General features: G+C 36.8%; 1 protein-coding gene across 1 annotated transcript; it reads left to right on the forward strand.

Moving 5' to 3' along the window:
• The first annotated feature begins 339 nt into the window (after positions 1 to 339).
• Positions 340 to 9,778, forward strand: LOC135747101 (uncharacterized). The gene is made up of 7 exons (XM_065265764.2): positions 340 to 850; positions 1,504 to 1,653; positions 4,109 to 4,169; positions 4,258 to 5,238; positions 6,844 to 7,002; positions 7,116 to 7,211; positions 7,427 to 9,778. The coding sequence occupies exons 3-7, from the start codon at positions 4,167 to 4,169 to the stop codon at positions 7,724 to 7,726; spliced, it is 1,539 nt and encodes a 512-aa protein (XP_065121836.1). The 5' UTR covers positions 340 to 850; positions 1,504 to 1,653; positions 4,109 to 4,166; the 3' UTR covers positions 7,727 to 9,778.
• Positions 9,779 to 12,558: the final 2,780 nt, after the last annotated feature.

Raw genomic sequence — 12,558 nt, forward strand, 5'->3', positions numbered from 1 at the left:
AAGACTTATTGTGGCAGGTATTTATCATTTTCATTTTAAAATGATAGGCTATAAGTTATAATGTTGGCATATAACTTACTAATATTTATCTTTGAAATTTAAAATGAGATGTAACGTTAAATATGTTGCAGTTGAATATGAACCAGTGTTTTGGAATCAATAAAGCAATCCAATCAGGACCTCGAAGCAAACTATATATTAACGTTAACTTACGCTGTTATATAAGCTTACGTAATTAAAATATGGTTTCAGCAAAACATTTCCAAAGTTAATATTGAAGGCTTTTTGTTAGACTTTTGTTAGTTTAGGTTGAGTCTCAACGTGGCGCTATTGCGATGTTTAAGGTGGTTGCACTAATATTAACGAATGTAAAGATATTTTAAATGATGTTAAACCGGATATTTTTATAATAATGTTATCCAGTCTGTGGCCAGTTACCGTTAGTGGTAGTCGAGACACAGACGTACGCTGTACAGCAATACTGATTCTAGAACAGTCTGCTTTGTGCTCTCGCTGTACTTTGACGTCATACGCCGTTCAGTCTGCGCAGCGCTGTATGCATGTTATGTATATTCAGTCTATCCGTCGTACGTGTCCTTGTCGACGTCAAACGAAACCCTCGTCGTAATCGACCTTTTTCCAAAGTCTGGAAAAAGCAGTTTACATTAACAACTTCGAGATAAAATTCGACTATCGGACTATCACGTGGGTTTGTTGTGTGTGTTACTGAAGCGCCATTTGGAAGGCATCGTAAGTTCACTGACTACGTAATAGATGAGACTGTTACTCGCGAAAAGAAGTCGAATTTGTTCATCCAGCTTCGTACTTAAACTCGTAAACTATCTTTATGGTATGTACATGTGAACAATTAACAAAACTATAAATCTGCTGAAACCTATAAACATTTCACCAATGACTGTGTACAGGATTTATTTACATTTTCACCAAACGGTAATTTTCTGTACAGGTTTTTCTCTGAAGCATGCTGTGTTCCAAGGTGAACAGACTAAAGTGTTATTTTCTATACTTGCTTAAATATCAGTATATAAAATGTACTGACATTGAGTTAAAGTACTCATTTGATAATATATTTTGTCTGTGTGTATCAATGCACACCATTTTAGTTAGCACCTTTGTAATTAGTTGTCTTAAGCAGTAAACCTTAACCCGTTTTTGTTTCCATAGTGAATGTAAGACAATAAAGAACATTACATTTATTAAAAATGGCATAATACATTATTATTCCTCATGCAAGGCTGATGAAGCATGAAAAGGGATTAGCCCAAATTATTTTCTGCATCAAATAAAAGGTATAATGAAATCGAAATAATAACATGTATAAAAAAATATAAATTGGAACTAGATTATTATCATGTGAACATTGTTTGACATTAGTTCAAAAGGCTGAAGAATATTACCATTTTAAGTGCAATACATTTTCAAATTCATTTTCAAATATGTTTCGAAATAAAGTTGTAACTTATTTATTTTTCTGTTTTCCAGGATTATGAAAATACTTAATGCAGTGTAAAAACTGCAAATTCAGCAGTTCGAGTGAAGACGTCCTTCTAAAGCACTATCGGCTGCATCACCCAAGCATTTCCAGCTGGCCTTGTATTCATACTGGGTGTGTTTGTGTCTTCAGGACAGCAGGTGCTTTAAAATCACACCTATCTAAATCACACCAAAACCGTCACAAAGTCAGTCAAGAACTTTCAACAATAAGTTGTGAACTGTGTGAATTCCGAGAGATTTGCAGTGAGAAACGTTTCTTCATTCACCTTGGAAATCATCTTAAACGAAAAGAAACAATTAATTGCCCCTTTAAAGGATGTGGATTTAAAACAAACAATCGGCCAACGTTCAGCTCTCATAGAAGCAGAATTCACAGAAAGCATACACTAAAAGACTTTCGAACTGCAATACAGACGGTCTTCGAGAGTACTGATAATGAAGTGCCCTCTATCTCACAGATCTCTTCAGAAGTCGAAATTGGAGATGATGATAGAATACAGTTTGATGAAGATGTAAATAGTCAAACACTTGAACACAAAATTGCATCTCTTTTTTTGTGTATGCAGACTGTGTTCCATGTTTCAAAAGATGCAACTCAGAAAATAATTGAGGAACTTAAAAGTATTTTGTTGTTCTCCAAATCTCAGGCCCTTCATAGTGTAGAATCAATTCTCACAAAGCACAACGTTAATGTTGAAAGTAACATTGTCAAAGAAATTGCAGATTCAGTGTGTTTGACCAATCCACTTTTAACCGCAATATCTGCAAAGGGTATTTTGTCTACTGACTACAGAAGAACTCTGTATTTCAAACAACACTTTCCTTTAATAGAACCTACAGAATATCTTTATGAACATACCCATAAAGAATCCTTTGTTTATGTGCCAGTCATTCAGGTACTTGAAACTCTGCTAAGTTTACCATGTTTTTTGGATAAAGTTGAATTTACAAACGAACATTTAGCTGGACAGTACAATTCGTTTCAAGATGGAAAGTACTACAGGGAGAATGTATTTGTTGCAGAAGAAGAGGTTGTTCTGAGTTTGGCCTTTTATATAGATGAGTTTGAAGTTTGCAACCCATTAGGCACATCAAGAAAAATTCATAAAATTACTGCTGTCTACTGGATGATCTTAAATTTACCTGCAAAGTGGAGGTCTACTTTAACATCAATTCAGTTAGCGGTTTTAGGAAGGAGTGTTGATGTTAAGAAATTTGGCTATGACAAATTACTGGAACCTTTGATAAAAGATTTGAAAGCTTTGGAGCAAGATGGTGTGTTTGTGGAGGCTTTGGGGCATTATGTGAAGCCAACTGTTTTCTGTGTATGTGCAGATAATCTCGGAGCCCACAGTCTTGCAGGATACCAGGAAAACTTTAATGTTGATAAATTCTGTCGGTTCTGTTTGATAAGTCGTGATCAAATAGCAACTGTTAAGGCTAGTGATTTCCCTCTGAGGACTGTTGAAGAGCACAATTCATTTGTGGAACAGCTTAAGCAGAGTGACACCCTGCAGAGTGTTAATGGTGTAAAGAGTGAGTGTTCATTAAGCAAACACTTGAGAAACTTTCATCCAGTAACTGGGTTTCCCCCAGACATTTTACATGATTTTTTTGAAGGGGTCATACCTGTGGAATTATCTTTGTGTCTCAGAGATTTGATCTCAAAAGGTTACATTACTCTTGAAGGATTAAATCACTCAATCAAAACATTCCCTTACAAGTACTCTGACAAGGTCAACAAACCAAAGGCAATTCTAAAATCAGGCCTAGTTAAAGGATCAATTGGGGGTAATGGTCATGAAAATTGGTGTTTGTTGCGCTTACTTCCTTTAATGATTTGGGATTGCATCCCAGAACACGAGCCATCATGGGAAATATTAATGGATCTAAAAGAAATTGTAGAAATTGTCCTATCACACAGTCTCTCTGAAGAAACTCTGTGTTACTTGTCATGTAAATTGGCAGATCACCGCTTGCTTCTGACTTCCACGTTTCCAGACTTCAAATTAAAGCCGAAGCACCACTTCATTGACCACTACCCACAACTGACAAAATGCTTTGGACCTTTGGTGAACTTGTGGACTATGCGATATGAGTCCAAGCACTCATTCTTTAAGAATGTAGCACGTGATGTTCACAATGTGAAAAATTTGCTGCTTACTCTTTCTGTTAAACATCAGCAAATGATTGCCTATCATTTGAATGCTCAAAGCCTTTTGAAATCAGAGTTATATGTTGAAAAAGTGGATGTGGTTAAAATATCACTGTTAGATGCAAAACTGAAATGTGCTATACAAGGAAAGTTTCCTCATGTGTACACTGTGTCACTGTCCAAAAATGTTTGGCTGTATGGAACTCAATATGCTAAGGACATGATTATATCTGCTGGACAATGCAATGGACAGCCTGAGTTCTTCAAGATAGAGCGCATGTTGCTCTGTCCTGACAAAGTCTCCTTTGTATCTAAAAGACTTTCTGCCTGGTATATTGAACACTTGAGATCTTATGAACTTGTGGAAAGCAACTATGCTGACATGGTTGTACTTGATCTTGATGACTTAAATGATTATCACCCATTGATTCCATACAGGCTTAGAGACCGAGTCCTTGTGACCCTGAGGATATACCTGCACCATTAAACTTGCCTGATGGTATGTGTGAAGTTATTTTTTTATTTAAATTGGAATTTTTATTATTTATTTTTTTCTTAACTTTCTCTGTCTTCCTCTCGGTTTACAGGCTTTACTACTGCGAGTTGTCATTTCTACAACTGATGCCCGGCGACTTCAGCTTTTTGAAGTGCCACAGTCTGTGGAGTCCCTTATTAGTATTCTGAAGGAGAAACTGCAGTTACAAGGCCAGTTCGTCTTGCAGTTTCAGGACCCTGATTTTGGGAATGCCCTTTGCAGCCTGACTGACATCTCGGAACTGCCAAGTGACAAAGCAGTCTTGCATATTCAGTGGTGCAATTCATCATTGTCCGAACCCAGCCTTTCTGTGTCATCTCTTGATACTGCTAGTGTTGATGACTCTGATGGATCCTTTACCAGCTCCACACCCTCTGTACAAAGGTATTTGCGCACAGCCTCAGAATGGCCACTGCCATTCCCCATCCCACCCCTGTCATTTGATGTCGAGCTAAAACTACGACGAGGGAATGAGACATATGCAGAAACACAGACAGGCATTGATGTGACCAGAGACATAAAGATGGAGATTCTTGATAAAATAGTTCAGGCTGTTTTTGACATAAAGGCATATCCCAACAATCAAGAAATTGAGTCCATTGCATCTGCACTGATTTCCAAGTATCCATGCCTTAAGGAGCCTGGCAAAGGTAAGGGCTATGAAGGATGGTTGATCAGCCTAAAGAACAAGCTAAACAATTACCGTTCAAAATTGAGAGCAGCAGGCTGCAATGAAGTTAGTGTGAACAAGAAGCGTAAGGATGTTGAACATGGACATGGTTTCACCATGAAAAAAGCAAAGCGTGGAGAAGTGAATTTTGTCCCGGAACATCCATGCAACCATACTGACGCTTCACTTGAAGAACAAAGACTTTTATTGATCGATGAAACCAAAAAGGCAAGAAGCAACATGGTGGTCATAAGTGAAAAAATGGAATTAACTTTTTCCCTGAGGAGAAAAGAAGTGGTAGAAGATCAACCAATGGTTGTAGACGTGCAACAGAGGTGGCCTGCACTTTTTCTCCAGGAACAGGTCATTATTTTAGGTTTTTCCTTGTTAAAAAGGCTAATTTTAATGATTTTGTATTGTTTCTTTATTATCCTAAATTTGTTAGAAACACATGAAATGTTTTTATTACTTTAAGGGTTAGTTCACCCCAAAATGATAATTTTATCATAAATCACTTAACCTTGTGTCGTTCTAAAAACCCCAAGTGATCTGATTGTCTCCAGATCGCATTTTTAGATATTTTTGATGAAAACCAGGAGGCTTCTGTCTGTCCTCTTAACTTGAGGTAGTTTCAAAATTATTTTTCCCAGAAAAAAATAAAAGACATCACCAAAAAGGTCCACGTACCATCAGTCATTCAATAATAATATTATGAAGCGACAAGAACACTTTTTGTGCACAAGGACAACAAAACAAACAATTTTATTCAACAATTTGTTCTCAAAGTAGTTCAGTGCGCGTTCACGAGCAGACTACGGCGTAGGCTGCTGACGTCACCTGCAGATGTAGTTGCCAATGTTTGTTTGTTTTTTGCTGCTTTTTTATTTAAGCCATTATGTGTAAACATTGTAAACAATACTGGAACAGCATGTATAAATCATGTGCACATTACTTGCCAGTGTATTCTGTGTCTGTACACTGACAACCACATCAGCAACATACACCGTAGTCTGCTCGTGAACGTGCACTGAACGAACAAGGAGGAGAACAAATTGTTGAATAAAATCGCTCGTTTTGTTTTCATTGCTCACAAAAGTGTTGTTGTTGCTTCATAATATACTTGAACTACTGATGGGACGTGAACCTTTTAAGGCGATGTCTTTTATGCTTTTCTGGGGGGAAAATTGTGAAACAAACTGAAGTCATACCTCCTGGTTTTCATCTAGACAATCAGATCACTTGGTGTTTTAGAATGACATGGGTAAATTATTAATGATAAAAATTATCATTTGGGGTGAACTAACCCTTTAAGGCACCACATGTAATACACATTTTAACCATCTGTGACTGCTATTTGTAGCTCGATGATGTTTATTTCCACTAACAAGGTCAACTTAACTTGAAATACTATTCATGCAGAAACACTACTTCTTGCAGCAATATCAGCGTGAATCTAATGTCAAGTACTCACAAGTCAGTCAGGATGTCCTTTAATACAGGTCAGTCCTTACGACCCCCTCACGGAACATTTTTGTTTTCTTTCTATGTAAAAGATGGACAATTTTGTTTCCATAGTTAACACACTAACAGACTGATAAGTTGAATCCTGCATTTTATATTGGAAGGCCTGTAAAAAATATTGTGGTAGGTGGGTGATGAGGACTGGAGTTGAGAAACACTTTCTTAATAGGCATTTAGACAATAAATAACATTAAGTATATAAACAGAATTGTCCATCTCTTACATGAAAAAAAAATGTTCCGGTAGGGGGTCATAAGGACTGACCTGTATTAAAGGACTTCCTGACTGACTTGTGAATACTTGACATTAGATTCACGCTGATATTGCTACAAGAAGTAGTGTTTCTGCATGAATAGTATTTCAAGTTAAGACTATAAATGTTTTTTTAATCCGGTTTATCCTTTAAGTTTTGTTACTGTAACTACAACATGTATTTGTTAAAAACAGATTGCTGAGGAATTCTTCAGAATCACGAATAAAGACCTTCTTGACGTCTTCAGGGCAGCAACAGACAGATTTACACCTAAGCTCTTGAAAGTATACAGAGCTCGAAAAGCTGCATTTGGAGAGGATATGGAACAGCTCCTAGAAAGACTTGATGAAAGGGCAAGTTTAGTTTCATAACTTAAATGTTGTGGAGGTTTATTCACATTAGGTTGTCTGATATGAACGGTTTTTGTACTTTGGCTAATTGGTTGTTACCTCTGTATGTTTTTAAGATGACAGATATTGGTAATCACAGAAGGACTACTGCTTTGAAAGGCCTGCCTTTGTTTCTTCGAGAGGACCCAAACAAGCTGTTCAAGACATGCAAAGTAAGTAGTAAATACTTCAAAAGGCTTAAAGTTTTGAGATTTTATTATTTTTGTTCATTAGGTTTCTTTAAAAAAGTGAATATTTACTTGTTCTAGTCTTATGTTTGTCAGTCTGCAAGTGTTGACGGTTTAATGACTATTGACTTTTACAGTCTATTATGGATAGAATGCAACTACAAAATATCTGTTCAAATAGATTATTGTTTGTGTAACAGGACACCGAAGATGGGGCAAAAGGAGTGTCTATTGCCATTCTGTGTGTTTTGGAAGATGACACCCAGGCGTCATCACCCGAGGTGGTAAACATTGCTGTGGTGTTGGAGCAGGTCGTCGTTTTGAAAGATCTCCCAGATATTTCTACTGCTCTTGCATACCTTTTTGGCCTTCTGTATGCATTAAACATGTCCTATCCTCAAGCTCTTAAGTACACTTTTGACACCATTCAGAATGTTTTCATGGAGCTGGGATCTGGATGCACCAAACGTGTGCTTTCTCTGAAGAACAAACTGTTGTAAAGAAAATCAGAACAGTGTTTTGGCATCCTTTTTGATGTTCATTTGTTACAAGACACTTTGATACAAGGTCTGTTTTTTTTTTTTTTTTTTTTTGCATCTCTATTTCTTGTTACAGGTGTCAAACTTTTCCAAAAGCACCAATTGTGTGCTTTCTCTGAAGAACAAACTGTTGTAAAGAAAACCAGAACAGTGTTTTGGGATCCTTTGTGGCATTCATTTGTTACAAGACCTAAAGTGCGCTTGGATACAAGATCTGCAGTTTTGTTTTTTTGCATCTCTATTTCTTGTTACAGATGTCAAACTGTTCCAAATGCACCAAACGTGTGCTTTCTATGAAGAACAAACTGTTATAAAGAAAATCAGAACAGTGTTTTGGGATCCTTTTTGATGTTCATTTGTTACAAGACCTAAAGTGCGCTTGCCTGGATACAAGGTCTGCGTTTTTTTTCATCTCTATTTCTTGTTACAGATGTCAAACTGTTCCAAATGAACCAAACGTGTGCTTTCTCTGAAGAACAAACTGTTGTAAAGAAAATCAGAACAGTGTTTTGGGATCCTTTTTGATGTATCCAAGCGCACTTTAGGTCTTGTAACAAATGAACAAGGTATGTTTTTTGTTTTTTTGCACCTCTATTTCTTGATACAGGTGTCAAACTGTTCCAAATGCACCAATTGTGTGCTTTCTCTGAAGAACAAACTGTTGTAAAAAAATCAGAACAGTGTTTTGGGATCCTTTGTGGCATTCATTTGTTACAAGACCTAAAGTGCAACTTGGATACAATGTGATTCTTTTGGTTGGCATCTTTTTCTTGTCGTCAGATGTCAGACTGTTCTTAATGTGTTTTATAATTGTAATTTTGTATTACAGCATACCATACCAGGTTAGTGGTTGCAGTAAGCATGTCTGTTCTTATATAAGGATGTTTAAAATTGAAATTGATAAAGGGATAGTTCATCAAAAAGTGAAAATTGTCACATTTTGTCACTCTTATTTTCTTACAAACCTCTATAAATGGCCAAGTTCCGAGGAACATGAAGAAGAATGCTTTGAGGAATGTTTGTAACCAAACGTTCATGTGCCCCATTCACTTTTATAGTAGGAAAAAGAATACTAAAGAAATGAATGAGGTTCATGATCTGTTTGGTTACAAACATTCTTCAAAATATCTTATGTTCATCAGAACAAATACATTTATACAGGTTTGTAACATCATGGGAGTAAGAAAATGACACAATTTTCAATTTTGGGTGAACTATCCTTTTAAATAAAACTGTACAAGTGTTTTAAATGTTGGTTTAAATGTGGTAATTTGAAAGGTTTTAGATTACGGAACATGTCAAGATATTAAAAACATTTTATTGTTGGATACAAAGAAAAATCCTAAATTGATACAGTACCAACAAGTTTTATGCTGTTTTTGTGTACAGTTGAGTGATTTTATGAGAAATTGTATTGCACTGATTTTTGTTGCTGTTAAAAATGGTCTGTATGCTTATTGTATGCAAAGTTTAAGTTCCTACTGAAGATCTTTGTGCAGCTGCTGTGTCACAACTTTAAAGAAAAGTTAAATATTGTGAACAGAGTTTGGGCTTTTGTAGCATCTTATTTCTAATTGAAATAAATGATGATGATAAGTAAATGGTTTATGTCTTTATTTTGCCAATTGAAAACTTTTCATCCACAAAACATAAAAAAGCTAATTAACTGAACAACAGCAATTGTGGTGACACAAATATCATTATTAGGAAAATTAAAAAATCTGAATTGCGTAAACAAGCAAGTGTTAGTTGGCTAACATGCATAATAATTTGGCTAATTGAAAATTCTTCATCCACAGAACATAAAAAAGCAAATTAACTGAACAATAGCAATTGGTGTAAAACAAATATCTTAATTAGGAAAATTTGAAAATCAGAATTGCAAAAACAAGCAAGTGTAAGTTGGCTGAACATCGTATTATTACTATGTGTAATTATTAAAAATACATTGAGACAATACAAAAGTCTTAATGCATCAGGTTGACTGACTTTTTTACGTTTTCGCAGCAATTTTTTTTTTACAGTGTACTTAAGTATTATTTTTGGGGATTTTTACTTTACTTGAGTACAATTTAAAATCAGTACTTTTACTTTTACTTAATTACATTTTTTAAGAAAAAAAAGTACTTTTTACTCCTTACAATTATATTTACAGTCAAAAAGTACTTTTTTTTAGAGATCACTTTATTCTATTTTCCCTTACACTTACCAAACCAATTGAATTGTGCTGACGGCCAGTTTAATTTAAATGTTATTTATTTTCCTTGGCCGAGATACAGCGTGCCACTCCCTGAAATTCATACGGTCGTAGCTCAGGCACCGTAGCCTCTTATGGAACGGCTGAAATTCCACAAGGGGGCGCATTTGTTCCTCAGACGTTGCACAATAAACGTGACATCCGAATATATTCATTATAAATCGTGAATGAAAAGTGAGATTCGAACGAATGTCTGTTAGTGAACTTATTGTATACACTATTTATATCGTAATTCGGTCAGAAATGTCAAGATTGTGAGATGAACAAATCGTTTTGGATTAAAAGGCTTGGATATTCCATTTCCTTGGACTTTTGGGGATTTATGAACAATTTGTTTTGGACAATTTCACCGAAGCGGATAAAGGAAAGATTTTGAAGGTAAGTAAATATCCTAAATCGGCGCCGCCCGGTTCAGGTAACTAACAACTAGATTACAGTTTTATGACTGCTAAAAATCATATTATGCTTTCTGTGTGCGCTTAATGGAATCCCGAAAGTCTAAGCTTTACAACGATGTGCCGCATGACCGTATATTTTGAAGATTTAATGCTTCAAAGTTACAATGACGTAATGCAGCCTCACGTGCAAGGTAGGGGGTGTGCCGTGTACGGCACAGTGTTCCTTATCAGGTTAAGTCCGGGGTGTTCGCCCTTCGGGTCCCTTATCCTACCTGAGAGGGCCTTTTCAACGAGCCAACCCCCGACTCTCTAACCCTTTCTGTGGCCGGCAGTCTCCTGAATTTCAAACGTCCGTGGCTCGGTCGCTTTAAGTCCTAGGCATTCGCCCTTGGCGTCCCTTATCCTGAGAGGGCCTTTCCAACGAGCCAACCCTGACGCTCTAACCCTTTCCCCGGCTGAGATACAGCGGTCAGTTCCCTGATTTTCCCACGACCGTAGCTTGGATGCCTTTGGGTCGCTTATACCCGAGGGGACTTAAGGTGCCCGAGCTACAGCCGTGGAAAAAATCGGGGAAAGGACCACCGTATCTCGGACGGGGAAAGGGCTAGAGACTCGTGGGTGGCTTGTTGGAAAGGCCCTCTTTGGGTAGGATAAGGGACCCGAAGGGCGAACGCCCTGGACTTAAGGTGCCTGAGCTAAGGCCAAGGAAAAATCCGGGAAGGGTTGACCATATCTCAGCCCGAGAAAGGGCTAGAGACTCGCGAGTGGGCTCGTCGGATGAAGATTTTTTTGCTTCTTTGAAACCGACAACACATTAAGCCGGCAAAGAGTTGGATGGATATCTGGCCTGAGTTTCAGGCACCAGGAAGTCTCTGCTCACATTCACTGCTATTTGCAGCCTCTCTATCAAGACTAAGACCTTGTTCACGCTGTCCGTCCAAATCTGATTTTGTTGCATGTCTGACTGGACAGACTCACTGTCCACATTGTGTATCACAACTGTTTAGATCCCATCTGTGCGTCCTGTAGGGTTTTGCAATTTTCTGGATTATCTGCACTGTTTCTATGGCAATGACGTCACACTGGCACAACAATCGTGTTTACATTTTACGTGACGCAACAGCATGACGTAACCGAAAAGCTACAAAAATACAATCAGAGCGGTCAGACTTAAATGTATTTCTGGAAATGTGATTTGAAAAGTATTTCAAACCACCTCTGGATATAGCTTGAAACAGAAAAGAAAAAACAGATTTCATGTGGTTTTTAGCCGTTCACACGTTCTAAATGTGATTGGGTTCCAATCGAATATGCACCAAAATCAGATTTGGACTGACAAATCTGACTCTTTCTGCACTGGCTGTCTGTGAGATGCTTGATACTCAATTTTGAAAATCAGCTTCTGCTTTAGTTAAATTCGAGGTTTCAAAACTTTGAGTAGCATGTTGGATACTGAAATTAGGTCGTTTTATATATACAATTAAATACAATTAAATACAAACAGTTGTAAAGCAGGATAAAACCTTGTATGTGGTGCATTCACTTCATGTTTTTAAATTTAAAATTTTTCCTGTTACTTTTACTTTTTTAATACTCAAGTACAATTTTAACGTGGTACTTTTTACTTTTACTCAAGTATGATTCTGGCCAGATACTTTTACTTTTAATTGAGTAAAATTTACACTCAGTACTTGTACTTTCACTTGAGTAACATTTTTGAGTACTTTTTACACCTCTGACTGTATGCATCTGTTTGGCACTTTTTTGGAATATATATTTTTTTATCCAGTTGCGTCGAAGCACTTCTCGTCCAGTGTTCAACCCCCTATAGATTTTTGAATGCATGTGAAGATTTTTTTTCACTTAATAAATAATAGTACTGTCAAATGTATTTCAGATAATAAAAATACTCTAGTTCACTGTATGTATTTGTTTGTTTCATTAAGAAAAAAGTCTGAAGGACACCATCAAATAATTATATAAATTCATACAGGGCTAGTAGTATGCATGTACAGCTGTATGTACAGATACACCGCCAGGTATCAGCTTAGACTAGGTATTAGACTAGTCCTACACTAAAATATAAACGGAAGAGCAGTCCAAAGTGAAAACATCTTGCACTGTCATATCTTAAAACA

Source organism: Paramisgurnus dabryanus, chromosome 1 (assembly GCF_030506205.2).
Source record: "Paramisgurnus dabryanus chromosome 1, PD_genome_1.1, whole genome shotgun sequence".
Classification (NCBI taxonomy): domain Eukaryota; kingdom Metazoa; phylum Chordata; class Actinopteri; order Cypriniformes; family Cobitidae; genus Paramisgurnus; species Paramisgurnus dabryanus.